Source organism: Vulpes lagopus, chromosome 23 (assembly GCF_018345385.1).
Source record: "Vulpes lagopus strain Blue_001 chromosome 23, ASM1834538v1, whole genome shotgun sequence".
In the NCBI taxonomy this organism is placed as follows: domain Eukaryota; kingdom Metazoa; phylum Chordata; class Mammalia; order Carnivora; family Canidae; genus Vulpes; species Vulpes lagopus.
This window is the reverse complement of record NC_054846.1, coordinates 19,868,037-19,889,600: the sequence shown is the minus strand read 5'-3', so window position 1 is coordinate 19,889,600 and position 21,564 is coordinate 19,868,037. Positions and strand designations below refer to the sequence as shown.

Sequence of the window (21,564 nt, the reverse complement as noted above, 5' to 3'; positions counted from 1 at the left end):
TTAGACGGTTCCCAGCTCTTCCAGAAAAGCAGCCAGCTTGTGACTGCTGCATGGCTCTCACTTCCTGACTCCCAGCTGCCTGAATTTTAGTCATTTCACTATGAAAAAGCTTCTCCAACAGAAAGTGAACTAGAGAAGGGGAAAAGGGAAAAACTGACACAAAGTGATTTATTTCTGGTTAACATTTTTGCTGAAAAGTTGGTAAAGTAAGAGGTTGAAACTAATGGCCAGTAGGAAAAGGGATCATCATTTGTCCTCATATAACAAAATCCCCACCTGCCACGGCATATCCCCTTTGGGCCCAGACATAGACAGGCTACCTGAAAGACTTAGTTAATGAGTATAAATTTTCGGAAGCAGCATCTGGAAGCTACCAGTGTAGACTCCCCCATTACTTTTCTTGCCTTTTGCTACTTAGAAAAGACAAGATGTTTATTTATCCAAGTTTTTTTCTGGATAAAAGTGAAATGAACACTGAAAGTGTATTTTCATTTGTCTCTTGTAGAAAACTGAAGAGTTAAAACTTGAGGGGGCATTGTTGTCACCGTGGCTGGACAGTTCCAGGCATCAGACAGCATGGACCAAAGGGTCAACAGCACGGGGCTGTGAGAAGGAAAGATTTACAATAAATAATAAAACAGTTCGTAAAAGATTATGGCTGTAAATAGTGATACATTTTGCTAAGTGCCGATTGTGGCACAAATATTTCCACCTTTAACATCTCAGTGCCAACAGGGAGCTGTGCTTCATGCAGAACAGAAGGCCCATCTACTTAAAAGCCACCCTCCCTGTGCACCAGCATTGAAACCAAACGTTACAGGAATTCTCATGTTGATAACAACAGCAAAATAAAAAGGAAAAGAAGAAAGTGGATACAGTATATAAAAGAAAGTTGGAAAAGGTACTTTACTTTTTTTTTTTTAAAGATTTTATTTATTTATTTGAGAGAGAGAGCATACGAGTGGGGGGCAGGGCAGGGCAGATGGAGAAGGAGAAGCAGGGAGCCCATTGTGGGGCCCTATCCTGGGACCCCAGATCATGACCTGAGCCAAAGGTGGACACTTAATTGACTGAGCCACCCAGGCGCTCCAGGAAAAAGTACTTTAAATAACGACACAATTATTTCAAAGGAGCAACAGAGAAGAAATATTTTTTCCTCTTCTAAAAGACAATAATAACTCTTAGGGCTGCACTTGGGAATGACCAACAGAAAAGAAAGACTAAACACGGGAAAGAGACTGCTCTATAGTGAGAATAGAACCCAGAAGGATCTCTATACTTCAGGATAGAATGAAATTCTATTAATGTAAGAGTTGCAGACACATCATGCTGAAGGGATATTCTGACTTCATTTGCACATTTACAAATTTTTCTTTATTATATTTTTTTTTTTACAAATTTTTCTTTAATCAATTAAAAAAAGATGGTGTATTTTCAAGTAAAAGTACTTGATTATCTATTCAGCTATGTATCACACAACATAACAGGGCCTCAGAATTTTTTCCAAGAGCTGCAAAAAATATGTCCAAAAGAATCTGGGTTAATTTTTGTTTTGTTTTATTTTGTTTTGTTTTAAGGAAATCTTAAGAATAAATGATTTGACTCAGATATTTCTGAGAAGTTATATATTGCAAAAGGAGAACCAAAAGGGCCATTCTGGAGTGGAAAAGTTCTGCGGGGGTCAGCATCTTCTCTCTTTAGCTGCTACCCACTCCCAGCAGACCCTGGCCCCTGGGCCACCTCTCCAGATGGCCTTGTTTACAGGGCTTGCCTCAATCTTCACTAAGCCTCAGCTATTAATTCACATCAGTACAATACTAGTTTTCTGTATTGATATATCCTGTTATTTTTTAAAGGACTGAAACTCCATATATTAATCTAAAACCACTGCACTGGGTTTTCAAAAACTCTGACCCCTAAATCACTTCGACCTGGAGACACACCCCAAGAGTGACACACCGCATTAACTTCTTGAAGTGAACAGGAAGCACTAGCCACAAAAGCAATCTTCCGTGCCTCCAGAAGCCTCCAGAAAAGATAGGCAAGAGACCTGGCTGACAAAAACAGAAGACGGTCCTTGCCAAAGAAAGGGTTGCTTTGTTTTTTTTTTTTTTTTAAAGCTTTTCCCACATATCCAATAAAATAAAAAAGATGGGATTATTCGAAGATAAGGAATAGAGGAACTATTAGGATTAGCTATAACTCTCTTAACATTTCCTCAAGTACTTTAAGGTCAGAACAAACGTTCTAAGAAGCTGGAGCAGCTTGCATGAAAATATGCCCACAACTAAACAACAAAACATCACTGCACTTTATTTTTCATATTTCATTGTTTATAAAAGATCAAGTAACATTATTTCATTTTCAACTTAATTGTCATGATTAACACCTGAATTTTAAGGAAGTGTTTTTTATCTCAAATATCACTGGCCTTAATTAATTCCTCTGCTAACAATTTATGAGATAATAGATGCTTAATCCATTTTTTATCTATTTACATATCTACTACATATTTTATAACATTTATACATGATTTTATTTGAAATACACAAAATGCTCAGTTCTACAGATCTCTGTAAAAGAATTTTTAGGACTTTACAAAACCCTTGTCAGGTCATTTTGCTACAGTGTAGCAATCAGTCCATGTCATCTTAGACTATATGTGGTCCTCCCAACTTCCAACCTGGGCCCTCAATTTCATTTTTTTTTTTTTTTTATTTATTTATTTATTTATTTTTTTTTATTAATTAACTTTTATTGGTGTTTAATTTACCAACATACAGAAAAACACCCAGTGCTCATCCCGTCAAGTGTCCATTTCATTTTGGATGAGACATTAGCTGCTGCTTCTGAAATGGGCCCAGATATTAACATTTTAGGTATAACAGTCAGTGCCAATTTTCTTATGAACATTCTAGCAGTCAGTTAAAAAGGGAATCATCTACAATGAAAGAAAACAGTTTTAATGATGTTCATGAACAGTGCCTTTCCCTTTGCAACACCACAGAAATAAGAACCTCCTATTCTTGAATGATTTAATGTATTTTTTTTAAGATTTTATTTATTCATGAGAGACACAAAGAGAGAAGCAGACACATAGGCAGAGGGAGAAGCAGGCTCCCTCCAAGATCACGACCTGAGCCAAAGGCAGATGCTCAACCGCTGAGCCACCCAGGCATCCCTATTTTAATGTATTTCTTTTAATAAAAGAATTCGAACATGGGGATGGGGAAGAGTGCTCAAGACTAAAAATGACTGTAAGCCTCTGACCCGAAGACAACTCTGACCATCCAAAATAGCAAATTCCCTACTCAAGCTTGAAAGGGACATGACAGAGACCTACAACCCCAGTGGGCAGGCCTAGAAACCCAGTCGTCGATCATGTTAGGTACACACATTTTCAAAGAAAGAAGGATGGTACTGAATAAAACGTGAATAAATTGCTATACATTGGCAGGCTTCAGCCAGGACATTTTATCTACAAATTGAGGCTGGCACTGCAGACTCAGTGGGTTTCTAAATGGGGCTTGTGGGCAGATGGAGAACCAAGGTCATTCTACACCAGATTTTCATCTTTAATTTTCAGAGTTGACAAGAAAGCTAAGATGTGTCTCCTCCTCCTAGTCCATTGATATAACTGTATACTTGCTGGTGCTGATCAAATAGAACTTTCTTGGCAATTAAAAACAATCAAATATGTTGTTAATTCTGTATAGTGTTAAATGGTACTGTGAAAAAGATTCTTATTTCTTAGAGAAATACATCAAAAAATCTGAGAGTGAATGTTATGATGTCTGGTATGTGATTTAAACTGTACAGAAAGGGATGCCTGGGTGGCTCAGTGGTTGAGCATCTGCCTCTGGCTCAGGGTGTGATCCCGGGGTCCCAGGATCGAGTCCCACATTGGGCTCCCCATGGGGAACCTGCTTCTCCACTGCCTATGTCTCTGCCTCTCTCTCTGTGCCTCTCATGAATAAATAAATAAAATTTAAAAAAATAAATAAACTGTAGGGAAGAACAGGGCCATGAAATAAAGCGTGGCAAATGTTTTTTCAGTGGGTGATGGGAGCATCGTGGTTTATTTCATTATTCCTTCTACTCTGTTTTGAAATTTTTCATAATAAAAAAATCAATAACAATCAAACAACAAAAATTCCAACCCAGACAAACCACCAAAGAGAAGAATAAATGACAGTAAAAGAAAATATACAAAAAAACAAATACAAATGCCTCCCTGTGAACAAAATGCTTGACATCACTAAAAATCAATAAATAAAAAGGTTTTAACTATAAAATATAATTTTTAGTTTCTCAATTGGTAAAAAAACACATTTTTCTAACGATAAAGCACAAGACCTTTGAAATATTTTCTTGATCTCTTAATTAGCTTCTGGTAGAACTGCAGATTGACCTTTTTTGAAAGTCCATTAGATAAACCATGCAAAAGCCTGGAAACTGTATTTTTTTTTTTTGTCAATTTATCCTCAGATTGTTTATATTAGCAACAACTTGGGAAAACAAAACAAAACCAAATCCTTAATATCTAATAACAGGGGATTGATTAAATACATTGTGACACATGCAAACATTGAATACTGTGTAAACATTAAAAGAATAAATATTGAGTTACTTTTATTAACATGGAAAGAAGTTCTTAGTATATCACTAGCTAAAAAGAGATATCTGAAAAACTGTATCTATAGTAGGATCTAATTTTTATAGGAAAGTATATGCACATACACAGACAAAAATTCAGCCAGGAGATACACCACCAATTCAGCAGCAGCTGTCTCTAAGTAGCATGATTATTTTTTCTTCTTTATGTTCTCCTGTATTCTCCACCAATAAAAGTTATTTTTAAAACTTAAAAAAAGACTAAGTTTTATAGTTCAGGATCCTTTGTTTTTAAAGAGCCTCTCAGTCTTTTAAAGAGTAAGCCGAGGAATAATGTAATCGAAGGCAGTTTTAAGACCCAGGCAGACACAACTGTATGTAAGTCATGACTCCACCAAGTATCAGTCACTTGAGCTGGAGAAAGGCCAAAAGCTGTGGACGGGAGAGGCTGTTGAAAATAATTATAGAAGAACAATAGAGCATCTTGGGAGGAAATATATATTGGTAACTTATTATTATTATTCTTTAAATTTTATTCTTTCAAAAGTACAAATGCCTTCTATTTAGGGTTGTCTCAGAGGCAGGCCAATCTGTACAACCTAACACCAAGTTTTCAAGAAACAATTCCTGCGGCTGCAGCTTGAGCATTCATCTACTGCGGGGCCAGGAAACTTCTCAGGACAAGGAGCACAATGCCAGGCCTTGTGGAGGGCTGCTGCGGCGAGGAGGCCAGACCCGGGGAGCCGGAGCCAACTGCAGGCCACGGAAGTGAACCTGCATGTCCGGATCTGCGAAATGTCAGCTTGTGAGGGACCTGGATCTCCCACGGGACTCTGACTTTGTGCTCCAGCAGGGACAACAGGCTTTCTGCTGAGGTGAGCAGAGAAGAGCTAAACTCAGTCTTCCCTGCAGTGACACCAGACTCTGTCCTGTGGACGTTGTAGGCAATATGCCAGTGAAATGGGGATGCTCCAAGGTCTGCTGCATCACCCAAGAGGGCTTTTTATCCTGAAACAGAGGTCACCCCTTGCATATCTGATATGTCTCTAGGAGACACTCTTGAGAGGAAAATCCCAGATGAGAAGAACAGGATTGAGCTAGCACCTAAACCACATATACCTCCTGGTCATGTCACCCATGCATAACTTGTCAAAGGCGGCAAAGGGAGAAAGCTAGATGTCTACTTACAGAGACTTACACATTTATATTTCATCCCTGGCTATTTTGAGTTACACAAACAAGACGGAACACTGTTGCAAGCCAGCAGAAGCAAAGGTGGCAGAGCTGGTGGGAAATGAAGAAAAGGTACAGCCCTCTTTAGATCCTCCAAAGGAGATTGAAACTTGTTTCCTTACAATAACACAATACCAAATGGTTCTGGAAGCACATTGTTTCAACCACATCAGTTCAGTATAGACATCTCAGGTGGGAAAAAAAAATGGCAGGGGTGATACTTACAGGACAATGGAGGGCAGGAATAGAAAGTACTGAGAAAGGTGTGGTGAAATAAGGAAAAAAGCCAAGTGGAGCCATGCACAAAACAATTGCAGGCTATATGTATATATATAAAAAAAAAGATTTACTGTTTTCAAGGATGAGTTTAATTTCTTTGAAAAATGAAAACTCAAAGTTAAGTTGAAAACAAAGGTAAGTTGAAAACAATGTACTGTCAATGAAAAGACAACTCAACTCGACCCTTGTATCAGAGCAGCTGCAAGAGTGGTGCAGGCTATGCACTGCACAAAGGTACCACATTTAGAAGAGCCTGCTTCACATCACAGATATCAAAAATTTATGTACTTATTGTGACAGTATAACAGTAGGTGGCAGTACCTTGAGGAAAGGTGTCTTAAAATTTGCAATGGCCCCCCACGGGCCTTGACTTCACCCAAAAAAGTACTACATGTCTTAACTGAAGGGACTCCATGAAATAAGTAGCAATTTCCATTTTTTCAGAAGTGGAATCTCAATGCATTTAATTTTAAAGTCCTAAAATTTAAAGGGTAATGAGAATAGGCGGAGAGCTACTCAAAAATTACCAATTTCATGTGCTCTGTTTCTTATTTTCTTAATTGCTTTTGTCTAATTCAGTGTTCTTTTAAGGTAATAGAGTATTATTCTCTTTGGCCTTCCAAAAAACTAAGAGGAGATTGTGCAAATTGAGGCAGCACATTATGCTTTTCCAAATGTGTGTATTCTCTATTACTGAATCATAAATATTTAAGGACATGCATACAAACCATCACACGGGAAAATTCTATATTGGACACTTCCAAGTGCATACGTCTTTTAGTGAGCACTTAGAAGTGCCATTATCTAAATCATAACAAAGAGCCCACATTTCAAGTTCTGAAAGTTGGGCAAATTAAATGTTGGTTGGCATGGCATGATATGAGTCGACCTTTCTCTGATTTTCCCACTTCTGCTTTTTGTCTTGTAATAGGGAAAAGGCCAATTTGGGCAAATGCTTCCTTGCTTTTGGAATAAAGCAAGCCAGGTGTGAGAAGTTTTTCTTAAGGCCTGCAATCTTATATCCCCAAGGACACTGAATTATTAATGGGTAAAAGAGAGAACAAATAACCAAGAGAGGGTTCTTGGCAGCCATTGTTTGACGTTCATGGTGTTACACAACATTGAGCATGTCCAATTCACCTGCCAGGAGCTATCTGATTCTTACTCTAGGGTTCCATTTTCCTATTTTGATCTTATCCAGCATCTGGCGGGGTGATGGTCCATGTCAGAAGATGTAGATCTTCTTTTTATTCCATTAAACTTTGGGATCTGGTTATGATATCATGCCTCATATATTTTCATCAACAAATGATCATATTAGCTGGTTATCTATTCCCTGCAGAATCTAGGCTTGTGCTAGGAACGGAAATAAAAAAATCAGGATTTTATTAGTCTCTTAAGTGTTCAGTCCTTCTGTTCTCCTGGGTCTGGCTGGACTGTCTCCTCATCTCATTTATCAAGTAGAATGGCATTAAGAACACTCAGTCCACACACTATCTCAAAGGAGATGCACAGCCTTCTTTACACTTAGATTGAATTTGCTAGACTCTGAGGTTAAACAGGCAAAAGAACTGCTGTTTTAGCATTTACAGTGAAGTTCCAACTCAAGGACTGATTTGGTGGAGGTGCCCCTAGGAGGGCACAAACAAGGGTAGGAGGGTTAAGGTCAAGGCATTGGTGAGCAAGACCACATGATCCAATCATTCCAGCTGTTAAGTAGATTGATTTCTCTGCCTGGCTACACAATGCACTTTGGTAGATTGTTTTTCTCCTTTACTTTTGGAAGATGATACTAATTTAAGCGGCTGAGTCTCAGTTCTTGGAGTAAAAAAAAAAAAAAGGCATTCTCAAACAAGTTCTTAACATGATGTCTTAACAGGATTTACTTTAAAATAATTCAGGGTGAGTGAGAACAAAAGGAGGCGACCTATCAACAAGGGTCATGAGATGGTATTTGTTTAAACTGAGTGATGGCTACATTCTCTACTTTTGTATATGTTTGAAATTTTCCATTGGAAGAGTTTTCTAAAAATGAGGTAGAGAGCCAATGATCCAGAAACTTGATAGTTATTAGTTTCAACCTTTAGCTTCATCTAAACCTTTTTTTAAAAAACTGCTAACAAAGAATGCTGTCTAACATCATTTTCTCTCTCCGTATCTGCCCGTCTTATAACAGAGATATTAACAAACAGCAGAGTTGCCAATTGAAAGGACTGGTCGAGGAGGGAGGTGCAATTATCGGCCCAGGAGATCCACGCCCCATGTCTCCTTGGTAAGCACATACTGGAATGGCAAGCTACAGTTTTTCTTCCTAGGCTGCCACACTTTTCCTTAGTTCTTGTGGTTGGAATGAGAGTCAAGACCAAAAGATGACAAACAACTGTGGAGAAAGTTGTGGGTTTATGCAGGAGAGGAGAGAATTAGCTGCTTTCTTCTGGTCTTGCACATCTCTTCTTTGCTTTCAGCCCCCTGGATATCCAGACTCTAAGGGCAGGAGATCTCACTCAGTGGAGGAGCTCAAGCACCCCCTGGCATTTGGAAGAGCTTGATCCCAGTACCATGCTGTGGCCAGCGTACCATGGCCCACCCTTCAGAATTAAACTATCTTCAGTACCTAGCAACTCTCAAACATGGAAGATTCTGAACTTGACTGCAATCATGAGCCACCATTCCGGCCAGCCAGCTTCTTCTGGAAAATCTAGAAGAAGATCCCACTTAAGCACCTAAAAATCCAGAGATAAGGCACTTTGGAGGCTTGACATCAATCTTTTTGAAAAGTATCACAAATCCTACCTTAAAACATAACCTCCTTAAACTGACCTTGCGCATACAAAATAAGAGTTCCTTCTAAAACAGGAACCAAAAAAGAGAGGGAGCTGACTTTTTTTTTTTTTTTCCTAGCCCTGCTATCAGTTAACTGAGGTTAAGGAGGATTTCTTGGCACAAAGCTGCTTGATTCTATTCCACCTGAAGTAATGAGGTGAGAAGGTAAAAAAGAGATCTATTTGAGGAGAGGCTAATTGAACAAGTTCCTATTCAGAGGAAGAATAAAAACACCAAGGATTCTATAGAAGGAGGATAAACCAAGAATTCTGCAACACTGCGTTATGAACACTGTACTATGTTGGGGGCTCACAGCAAGAACCTCTTCCTTTTCTTTGGGAAAAAAGATCTGATTTTGATTTCTTCTTACTCATAATTTCCCAGCAAGAGAGGAATTTAAAGATTGCTTCATTTTTGCCAAATGGCTAAAAAAATTTCTCTTCTTTCCTATAATTATGCTCTAGCTCCAGCCAAGGCAATTTAGGCTATGAGACGCATTTCACTCATTTGGGGCAAGTTCAAACGTCCTCTTACTCTTCCCAGAGAACACCTGAAAAGCATAAAATAACATGGCTTCACAGCATACCTTTCTGTTGTATAAATATTATTATGTGATCTTAAAGATCCAGCAGGAAAACCACCACAGGGGGTGCTGTTGGGTCCTGCCCAGAGCTCCGTTACTGTTTAGAGCGAGCAAGTGGCTGGCAGTGCTGGCAGTTCTCAGCAAGCGAGAACTGCCTTCACCCTTCGCGCCCCTGCAACGAGGAGGATGACCCAAAGCTAGTGAATAGTATTGGGGTCCTAAGAGCTGGCCCCCTTGCTCCCAGGCAGAATTCTCCCTGTCGTGCAATTCGTGCTTCAGAATTCTCTGTGGAATTGCGCTACAGCTGGAATCCAGCAAAAACCACATCCTTGCTCCACAGCTTCCCCTTCCCTCTCCTGCTACCTTCGTTCCTGGCAGAGTCCTGGGCGAGCACTCCCTCAATAAGCCCCATCACCGGAATCCCTGCCTCAGGCTCTGCTTCTAGGAAACCTGACCTGTGATGCTTCCAGAAACCTATGGAAGCAAATTAAAATTAACATTTATTATGTTTAGTCTGCTGTCTTTCATTATCTCCCAATCAGCACAACTTCATGTGTTGAGACCCACAGACATAAGCATAGATACTGAGTAGTCTTTTGATCACATGTAGAAGGGTCAATGATATCTGTAATAGGTAACATCTCCTACCCCGGCATCCAACTTGGGAGAGAGACAGCCCTCCCAGCCCTGAGACCCGTTTCCCCAAACAATGTGCTGACCAGATCACCAGGCCCACTTTCCATCTGTGTGCTTAATATAAAGAAACAAGGCTGGCACCACTCTTCTGTTCTGTTACAGTAGGTTTCGTGTTCCTAATCCTATATGAACTTTGTGTGAGGGCAGCTGGCTCTCTTAATTACTGTTAGATATTTGATATTCCTAAATTCCAAGTCATCGAATTAAAAAGAAAAAAAAAAAAAAACTCAGGGTAAGGTTCAGATGAGCACTGTTCACTTGCCTGATAATGCTCCGAGGTCAATTCATACCACCTCCAAAAGAAAGACATCATTTATCTTTCATTGCAAGAATTAAAAACACAAAACCAGTCAACTGTTCCCATTAAGAAGAACCTAAGTTTGCTCAGGTAAGCAGAGCTCCTTGATTTAAAGCTTTTTTGGGAGCTCACACCTCATTCTCCCTGTCCCTCTTTCATCTGGTAAAGCCTGCATTGTGGGCAATTCAGGAACTGGAGGGTGGTCTGAGTGCAGGGAATGGTCCTTCAAAGCTAGAGCTCCTATCTCCTCCAGGGTTCCTTTTCTGCAGTGGTGCGGTGTGCACTCGCCAGAGCTCACATAGTTCAGGTCTGGACGGCTTTCCAGTCTGGGATGGGTGGTGCCACTGGCCAGTCCTCCTCCTTCCACATGGCAAATGGATGAGCAGCCCACCCTGGCTGACCTCCTCAAACTGCCTATGGCAAATGTCAAGCTTCCTTACCTACAGCTGTTAATGACAAAGGTTTTCCTGCAGCCCTTTAGAGCATTTTTCTCTCGATTTAAAATTGTCTGCTCTTCTAACAATGCTGTGAGGTAAAAAGTTGAGATATCCTTGGTGACAAATGATCAGTCCACACCTGCGGAGCTATGTAGGTGCACAGGTATAGTAAGAACCTGGTCTACTGACTGGGTGAGGCCTTCCAGAGGTATGGAACCCAGCTCCTGATGTCAGCTGGGCCACCAGTTTAAACTCCCAAATCAAGAAACTTGTGCAGGGAGGATGATAATATGATCTACTTCACAAAACCATTATAAGGAATAAAAAACAAGAACATATGGAAAATTCTCCAGCCAAGTAACAGCTATTAGATGTTTGATGATTATTAGTGATATCCCCCTTGGCGCCCTTGCTTTTTATTGAAATTCCTAAATTTCCACAAAATTTCTAATACACACTGGTGGCAAAGGGCATGACTCCTTTGAACTCCTTTGACTCCTTTGAGAAAATAGTTTGGGGAACACTGCGCCACACGTGACTGTGCCTGATGGCCCACACAGGGGGGTGCTCTGAGGGGATTCCCCACCCCCCTCCATGAAATGGCCTACCTGGTGGTCGTCCGAATGGTGTTTTCTTTTGTGTGATTGTGCTCTTTGCTCACTTTTTCTGTAAGGAGAAAGAATGAAACGTTCCTCAGGTCATTCTTATATTCAATTTGTGTCTCTGAGGCTTAAACAGAAACTCTCTCAACATTTTTCTTTCTTGTGATTTGCTTTGGGTTTCTTTTTCTCAATATTCAAACCCTCCCAGTCTTATTCGTAAAGACAATCATTAAAAGCATATAGACAGCAGCCACAAAAATATTTTAGTAAAAACCAATCAAAGGGAAATAGTCACTGACAAATTTCAAGTTTGTTGTCTGATTTTAATGAGGCCTTAAGAAGTACACATACACACAGAGAGACGTGCACAGAACCCGTTATTTCTACTACATCTTTCCCCAGCTGAAAATTTCTGCTTTCCTCTGATTCAGCATGAAAATTGCAGTTGTTGCAACTGTTCCGCTTCTGACTTTGATGGCAACCTTTAAGCATTCTGTATTGTCAGGCCCCTTTGTGAGAGGGGATATAAAAACAGCCATAAGACCTCTGGGTTCCGCAGTCATCGAGCGCTTATTCTGATAAATGTCACAAGGGACAAAAAATATCATTAGACAAGCAGAGGTAAACCCTCCCTTACTCTGTCTTGAGGTCTGTATCTACCAGCTGTCAGAAATTATTTAATTAGCTTTCAAGAACACAAAAGTTGAACTCTGGCCTTCCCAATCCAGTTCAAATGTGAGGATTGTGCCCTGACTGTCACAGCTCTCAATGGCTGGAGCAGGCAGAGAAAACCTGGCCAGCTTACAAGGGTTTCAGATTTCCAAGGCAGGGCAAGTTAAAAACTCCTGATCTTAGGGATTTCTGAAAAAAATTTAAGGAGATACTTGGAAAAATTAAAGACTTACAACATCTGCCCAATACTTTGTGACACCAGTCTGAAGCCGCTGCATGCAAGCTGGTGTGGACAGTTGCTTTCTGTCCACTCAACAATGACAACGAGGGTGAGTTTGGATTCAGAGGCAGTATTCTTTCAGAGAGTAGGAAATCGGGGCTAAAAGACTTGCCTGAGGTCACCCAGGCAGTGAGTGACAGTGCCAGGGTGAGAACTCTCAGACACAAAGTTTTTCACTGATAGGAGACAGTGATAATGTACTGTTAGAGACAGAGACTTTCTGAAAAAAACCATACTGGCCTCACTTCTGCAAATTTTAACTGCTAAGTAATTTTCAAAGTTATATTGTTTTTAGATATGCTTTCAGCCTGTTTTTTTTTTTTTTTTAAAGCATCTTGTATGATTTGGAGCTTTGGAGGGCTTGCACAGATCTCTGTGTCCTGTTAAATTTAGAGAATTAACTATTTCCATTACTGCAGGGCTCTGCACAAATAACAATCCCTGTTTGAGAACTAGGAGGCCACCATTTTTGGGACCAACTGATAGTTTCAAGCTCTGGGGTGGGTCACGAGGCCAACGAGAAGGTGAACTATCATGATGGTGTCCAGATTTTAGCTTCCTTTCCCTGACATTCTTCTTAGTGGGGAAAGCGAGTGAATCCTTAAATAATGAGGCATCTCATGGCGTTCTGAATATGTTATCCACAACAAAAGAGAGCTTATCAGATATTAGTAACAAACTTGGCCGATGCGTGAACTTCCATATGCAGGTCAATGCTTGACTACAGACAAGCTATGTGTATTTCATATGAATCTGAACCTTACCTGTGTATATATCTTTGATCTCAATCATGTTCAAATAATAACAGCATGATAAATTTGTTAAGGACAAACACTATCCAGCTTGAAAGGGCTAACAAAGGAAACAAATAGGACTCTCAACTGTTCTATCAAGACACTCAGCTGAGCTGGTAATTCCTAAACCTGTGAATTCCAAGTATTCAAAGTAGAAACAGTTAATTTACAGAAATATGCTCTGCAAGGGGATGGCTGGAAAGAGTCCTTATATTTTTGTCTTTTCCCTTTCCTTGATTTTTTTTTGGCAAGATACAGTAAAATCGCCTTAATTCAAACTACACTAATGTGGAATTCATGGTAATTCAGTCACTGCTGGAGTAAATGGAAGTTTATCTTTTGAGCATTAGAAAAAAAAAAAAAAGGCTGTTAATCAGATCAACTGCCTAAGCAAAAGTAGAGGTGAGATGTTTAGCCTAGTCAACAGGGATCATTTGCACAAAATTGAATAGAGTTCTAATTTCAAATGATTCTGAACTATTTATTGAAGAAAGTTTGGCAGGAGTTCCACTTGGCAACATTTTATTAACTGTTAGTTTGAGTGGCAGTATGCACGTTAAAGTAACAAAATTGATTTCTGTCTGAAAAATCCTATAATGCCGGTGTTTTTACTTTGTTAGAGTGGCTTTCCTTCCAATTATTCCCAATTATTGACATTTTTCTGCACAGAAACATACCTGACAGTTGAAAGAGAAGCTCGGAAGCCATCTTCACAGAGATATCCTGACTGAAGAGGTTTCTCTCTGGGGGCACTCTGCCCTCTGGCATCTTCTGTAAGGGTTCGGTTTTCTCTCGCCCGATTAAAGTGCTATAGCCAACATTCCGGCTGGGTGATACCGAGACATGTGAGTCCTGGATGTCAACCTCCATGGGCTCCTCTTTAATCTTCACCATCTGAGTTTCCTTGTAGCTTTCCGCTGCAAGCAAGTGAATGAGGAGAGACAAAAACACCATGGTTTCAAAATTCTGAACCAAACCCAGTTTCTAATCCCAGAAGAGACCCACAAGGATCATGTCTGGGCGCAGGTGAGAAGAGTGCCACAGCACATGGGAACGGAGTTTGAAGACCTACTAGTTTGGCCCACCTGGTTTCCTGAGAAGGTGGGGAACTGAAGCCCAGAGAGGTTAAGTGACTTGCCCAAGGCTACACCAGCGGCAGCAGAATCAGGCTTAGGTCTCTGAATTTACCACTCTTGTCCGGTGACCAGGGTCTCCCGACCACTCCCTCACATGCTCTATCCTGCCATGCTGCTTCCAGAATTAATGGAGAACATGGTGAACGTCGGTCTTTGTTTCAGAACTTACTCAATTTCAGCAAACCAAATAAAAGCAAACATATTATGATTGTCTCCCTCTATTGTTAAAGCTCCAACTGGGACACCTGGGTGGCTCAGCAGTTTGGCCCCTGCCTTTGGCCCAGGGTGTGATCCTGAGGTCCCAGGATCGAGTCCTGCAGCGGGCTCCCTGCATGGAGCCTGCTTCTCCCTCTGCCTGTGTCTCTGCCTCTCTCTCTGTGTCTCTAATGAATAAATAAATAAATAAAATCTTTAAAAAAAATAATAAAGCTCCAACCAATTTTTTTCTCTCTCTCTTCTAGGGCACCTAAATTAATAAAGGGTAAATAGGGTCGATTCAACTGAGATATTAATACCTTGCTGGGAGCTAGCAATCCTCAAAACCACCTAGGAAGTTAATTGCAGCCCAAGGACCAACGCTTAGAAAAACAGCAATCTTACAGGTTATAATAATGGTTCAATTTACTGACTGTTGTTGCTTTAGGTGTGACTACTAGATGTTAGATCTTTAGTCTGAAACTTACATCTGCCTTGCAAAGTTGGACTGTTTTTAGGTCCATGCATTTTTTAGAGCTAATGACAGAGCATCTTCAAAACAAGGTGGGGCAATCAGCCCAGCCATTAATTTGGGTCACTTTAAAAAGCGCACACTTTCAAATCAATAAGCATTTATTAGTAACTATACTGTACTCAGCATTCTGGAAAAAAAAAAAAAGAGGATACAGATAGATAGAACAGTGGGTTGAATGGTGGCCCCTCCAAATATGTCTATGTCCTAACCTGGGAAACCTGTGAATGTTTCCTTATTTGGAAAATGTGTATTTGCAGATGTGATTAAGTTAAGGATCTCAAGATGAGATTGTTCTAGATTACCCAGGTAGGCCCTAAATCCAATGATAAGTGTTCTTATAATAAATAGATACAGACCAGATACAGGGGAAGGGCATGTGAAAACAGAGACAATGCTATGGATTGAGTATGTGTTCCACCACCCCCACCCCCGCACCCCAAAATTAGTATGTTGAAGAACTTCTTTTCCAGTGTGATAGAATTTCGAGGTGGGGCCTTTGTGAGGTAATCAGTCATGAGGATGGAGCCCTCATGAATGGATTAGTGCCCCTATAAAAAGACCCCAGAAAGCTCCCATACAGCAAATATTTGAGCTCTTGGATTTTGGATTTGCAGCCTCCAGGTCTGTGAGAAGGAAATTTTTGTGGTTTATAAGCCACCCAGTCTGTGGAATTTTGTTATAGCAGTCTGACCAGAGCAAGACAAGAGAGTGGAGTCATGCGGCCACAAGTCAAGGATTTCCCAGGGCCACCAGAAACTGGGAGAGGTAAGGAAAGAGGCTGCCCTTAGAGCCTTCAGATTTCGGGCTTCTGGGCTCCAGGCTATGAGGGAATCAATTTATGTTGTTTTATGCTACCAAGTTTGTGGTAATCCGTGGTGGATGGATGGATATAGCAATAAGAAGTGGTAGGAAGTGGATGGGACAGGTGTGAAAGGGGAACTTCATTGCTATAAGCTAGGTAGTTAGAGAAAACTATGCTTTCCTTACAAAGCAAGAGACAGGTGAGAGCCAGGCACATGTACAGTTTGTTGAGTTGTAGTAAAGAAGACACAGAAGACTTTTAATTCAATGATTTCAGTTAATATAGTGTTGTCAATAAGAGCCATATAAGAAGTGTGCTAATTGTTCTTTTCTCCTTCCCGACATATTACACATGGTTTTCAGGGTAAATGACTTTTTTTTTTTTTTGTCAGCAACTAAACTGCAAGCAACTGTTATATTTAATTTAGGTCCCCCCCCTTCTCTATTCCTGCCAAGCTGTTGTCTCTCCGCATATCTGTGAAGCTCACAAAAACCAAGTTGATTCAATCATGCTAAAAGAAAACAAAAAGAAAAAAAGAAAAGAATATGAAGCTTTCAAAGTTACACGCCTAGCTTCTTTGCCTTGACTTGTAGTCCACCTGATTCTTTCTGGAGTGCTGACTGCACCCCTTGCAACCTCTTAGGGATTTGGTGACCTGATAGCCAACCTGACCTCTAGCTACCTCACTCATAGGTGCAGTCACAACACGCATTTCCCTCTTTGTGCTCCCACCAAGTACTTACTATTTGGAAAATAAACAGTGAGGTCACTGACACAGGTGTGTAATGATGTCTCTGAACCCTGCAAGTCATTCCAAGGCTTGAAGACAAACACAAAAACATACTAGAAAAGGATTCACTTAATTCCACAAAAATCTCAATGATATGAAGAGCAAAGCTAGAAAGAAGCTCCATTATCTTTATCTCTTTCCATCTCCTTTCCCCAGCTTTGCCCCTGGATTGAAAATCATCTGACTATGTGTACCACTAACTTGAATGGTATCAGGTTTTGAAAGCTACTTGGGATAATTTCAAGTATGATTTACATGAAGTGCTTTCTGCCCTTTCTTATGACAACTCTTGACCTTTCACAAATGCATAAAACACTGATTACTGATAAAAAAAAATCTTTAGCATTTTTAATCTACCTGATAGACTCCAGACTTAAAAAGAAGAGTTCTCAAACTGACATCTCAATGGGAAAGTGAGACATAATATAAGAAATATTTTTGTGGTCCTTGCTTTTCTGTGCAATAGCATTATTGCCAACTGTTCTCTTGCCTTTTTTTTGTTAAAGCAGGGTTTCTTAACTTTATCACTTCTGACATTTGGGACCAGATACTGCTTTATTTCGGGAGGCTGTGCAGTACATTGTAGGATGGCTAGCAACATCCTTCAATTCTACCCAGTAGGGACAGTAGGACCCATCCTACAAGTGTGACAACCACTATGACTCCAGACATTGCCAATATCCTTTGGTGGACAAGATCTCTCCAAATGAAAATCACTGCTGTAAAATTTTTGTCACACTTCCGTGTTCAACCCTCTTCCCCCAAATTTAATCAGCACCCAAGGCAAATAATAAAGAAAACCTCCTCTTAAGTTCTAGCTTAAGGTTCCCCCACATATTAATCACCATCTCAGGCTGGTGCCTGGACAGGTCGGCCTAGGAGGCAGGAGACAGGCTGATTTGGAAACAGATCCCAAGTCAGCAAGAGATCCCACTGTTCCTCTCTTCCTTTGCCTTAGGTGTCTTGACAAAACAATGGTTGAATTAATCATTTCACTCACCCTTAGCTTTGAGCCCCACACCCAGGGACATGTCTATCCATCCAGGGTTTATTCTTTCCCATCATCTTCCCTCTTCGCATATGTCATAAATCCTTTTAGAATCTCTTCTTAAGGGGCAGCCCCGGTGGCGCAGCGGTTTGGCGCCGCCTGCAGCCTGGGGTGTGATCCTGGAGACCCGGGATCGAGTCCCACATCGGGCTCCCTGCATGGAGCCTGCTTCTCCCTCTGTCTGTGTCTCTGCCCCTCTCTCTCTGTGCCTATGAATAAATAAATAAAATCTTAAAAAAAAAATAAGCTTCACACAGTGAAGTCCAGAGAATTGTTATATTTAAAATAAAAAAAGAATCTCTTCTTAAAATAATAAAGTGAGTACCCTATTCTGCTATTCCAAGAAAAAAACTGGCCCATGGAAAAAGATGAGGGACAAGTTAACAGTAGGTTATGCCTGGGAGGTGGGTGGGTGGTAGGTGACTGCTTATTGCAATGCCCATTTGTATCTTGTAATTTTTCTATGCTAACTACAAATATTTTGTCATTTACTTAAATTTAAAAAAAATTAAAAAGTAACTACATATGCCCATAAAAAGATGATTATTTCCTTTTAAAAAAAATTAAAAAGTAACTACATATGCCCATAAAAAGATGATTATTTCCTTTTTAGAAGCATTTAGAACACTGTGTATGCCTGGTAGCTTCAAGGAAGAGTGGGTTTGCAAATCGGATAAGTCCTATTCAAACTCTGCTTGGCGGCCAAAGGGACAAAAGCAACGAGAATATAACAATCCTGTCTTTTCTACTTTTGCAAATACAGTACACAAAAGTAATTATCAATTAGCATTATTTCATTCATCATTTGGTCATTCCACCATTTTAAAAATGTCTATTCTATGTACTGTGATAGAAGATACGTGGGATACAGATGCAAATAAGACATGGCTCTTGCCCTCAAGCACTTTATATCTAAACAAATGATCAGACAAGTATAAACAGCCCTCTAATAAAAGAGGTAAAATTAAAATATGGTGTGGGAAGAGGAGTCCAGGAAGATTGGGAACCAAAGCACAAAGGTGGAATTGTACTCTACCTGGGGTGTTCAGGGAATATGTTGTCTGGTTTGGCTGGAAGGCCAGAATTGAGAGGTGGAATCTTGAGTAAGTGAGACTCAGAGGGTGTAAACATAGAAGCAACCCTATTCTGTCTTCCACTGTCTCTTTAAACCTGCCCTGTAGGAAGAGTTCCTCTCCTGTCCCTGGGTGAAAACTCAGGCAGGCCCATAACCTGATAATTCTTATATAATACAAAGTGTGATGGTCCTTTAAACAGCAAAATGGTCTTGATTCAGAATCCAGAAGGTCCGATCCACGTGTTAGTCCACCAGTTCCCCTTCCTGGGAGGGTGAGTCTTGGGCCCTCCCTGGAAGGGTCTACAGGTAGCCTTTTTTTGGGGGGTGGGGGGAAGGAATTGGCTCCTTCTCCCTCTCTTGTTGCCTTCTCCCCAGCACACCCAGCTGTCTTTTCAGACCCTAGGAAAGAGTGAGAGGAGCAGGGGGGCAGGGAGGGAAGGAGAGAGGATGGAAAGCTCTTGGCTATCCCATTTTAGAATGTTTTTACACTGTGTAGGCCAGCTGGCATTTCTCTCATGGGATTCAGGCATGGGGTCTTTGGAGACCTTTACCTTCAAGGTGATCTTTCCTCTCAAGTTCCCTTTATGTGGCTGAACTCCCTCTTGCCTATGGTCCCTTATTCCCTCCACTGCCCTAGGAATCCACCTGTTGGCTTCCGTTCCCCTTTGTCATTGTGCAGCCCCCAATTGTCTAGGTGGCCCCACTGGAAGGCATTTAAGACCATCCCCATGCCAGCCCTCCTGTGGGAAAATGGCCTACACTGGGGCCACAGCTGACTGGTGCCTCTGTACCTGATTAGGACAGACCCAGCAGGTTCAGGCCCCCCGCCCAGCAAAGCAGCGTCTCTGGCACATGCAGTCCTCAAAGCAGCTTGCCATTTCCCATCTTCTAGATTTCCCAGGCAGACAGGGGACATCAGTGCACTAGGCTCCCCACCTGAGGAAAACACATGACAAACACCCCAGGGGCTGTCCCTTAAGCTGTGCTCTCTAGATCTAGGGTGAGGCCAGTAGCCCTTCCCTCATCCCCGCCACCCTGCAGTAGGGGGCTCATGGAGGGCTCACAGCACTGTTGTCTCTAAGATCCCCTCATCCCCATCTTCAATGGCCTCTCACTTCTATCCTCTCAGGTCCAGTGGTCCAAGAGTTGTGTGTGGGGTCAAGTTTATCACTTTAGTCATTTTTAAGTATGCAGCTCAGTGACATTAAGTACATTCACATTGTTGTGCCATCACCACCATCCATCTCCAGAATTTTTCATCTTCTCCACTGAAGCTCTACCCATTAAACACTAACTCCCCACTGCCCCCTTCTCACAAAGGTAACCACCTCTCTACTTCCTGCCTCTGGGACAAAAGTTTCCTTCCTTCCTCCCTCCTGCCCTCCCTTTCTTCCCCTTCCTCCCTACTTCCTTCCTTCTTTCCTTCTTCCCTTCCTCCTTCCTGTTCTTCCCCCCCTCCCTCTCCCTTCATTCCCTCCGCCTCCCCTGCTGCCCCTCCTTTCCTTTCTTCTCCTCTCCCCCCTTCTCCCTCCCTCCCTTCCTTTAAAATTCCTCATGCTAGGGATCCCTGGGTGGCGCAGCGGTTTGGCGCCTGCCTTTGGCCCAGGGCGCGATCCTGGAGACCCGGGATCGAATCCCACATCGGGCTCCCGGTGCATGGAGCCTGCTTCTCCCTCCGCCTGTGTCTCTGCCTCTCTCCCTCTCTCTCTGTGACTATCATAAATAAATAAAAATTAAAAAAAAAAAATTTAAAATTCCTCATGCTAGAACCTTGCTGCTGAAGCCAAATCCTCTATTGAACAATCATTTAACAAAGGGAGTCGTATTATATTCCAGAGAAATATAACTGGGGAAGTAGGTAAGGGCAGAATGTGGAATCTTAGGTGGGGGCCCAGAAGCCTCTACAGAATGGGGGCCAGCAAGGTGGCTCCTTTGGGAGGTTTGCACAGGGGAGGAGCACGATCAGATTGCACTTCAGAAGGCCAACCTGGCAGTGGCACTTGGAAGGCCTGGGAGGAAGTGGAAATGGGGGCAGTTGTTAGGAGCTTACGGTGGTAATCCAAGCAAGGAGACGATGAGGGCCTGAACTAAAGGTCACAGGGATAGAAAAGATTCACAGGATATTCTAGAGGTTGAATGGGGAGGAACTGGAGGCGACTGCTAGAAGTCTGAATAAAGAATGAAGAGACCAATGTGAAAGAAATTACAAAGAAAGTTTGTACATAGCCTGAGGCAGTGTGATTAAAGAAATATTTCTATGACCTTTAAGCCTTGAGATTTGGGAGAAGCTATCAATGGGAGTAGGAAAATAGAAAAGTTGGGCTGTGGGGAAATACGGGGGGAAATTTTCAGTTCTGTTTTGGCTAAGTACTTAAGATTCCTGCAGGAAGTGGAAGTCGGGGATGTCTGTGGGCAGTAAGAGGGGGAATCAGCAGTGACACACACACCAGAAGTCATCTGACTCCAGAGGACTTGGTAAGATCCAAGGGAAGGTGAGTAGAGAGCAGTGGATGGGGTGGAACTGTTACCCCTACCCTTAGATAGGAGGAAGAAAGAGGGAGGAAAAGAGGAGGAAAGGGAGTGGCCCAGCATGGTGTCCATGGAGGTCCAAGAGGAGAGAGACAGGCCAGATGCTTCATGAGAGCCTCCTGCTTCAGCCTCTAGGACTGTTG

At 41.6% G+C, this 21,564-nt stretch overlaps 1 protein-coding gene across 5 annotated transcripts in view; it reads right to left on the bottom strand.

Moving 5' to 3' along the window:
• ZNF827 (zinc finger protein 827) overlaps positions 1-21,564 on the bottom strand; it is a 169,197-nt gene that overhangs the window by 64,096 nt on the left and 83,537 nt on the right. For all 5 annotated transcript variants that reach the window (XM_041738082.1, XM_041738083.1, XM_041738085.1 and 2 more), the window contains exons 6-7: positions 13,989-14,228; positions 11,572-11,629 (exon numbers count right to left, since the gene is read on the bottom strand). In XM_041738082.1, the coding sequence (XP_041594016.1) occupies positions 11,572-11,629; positions 13,989-14,228 (298 nt within the window). The remainder of the gene's footprint in view (positions 1-11,571; positions 11,630-13,988; positions 14,229-21,564) is intronic.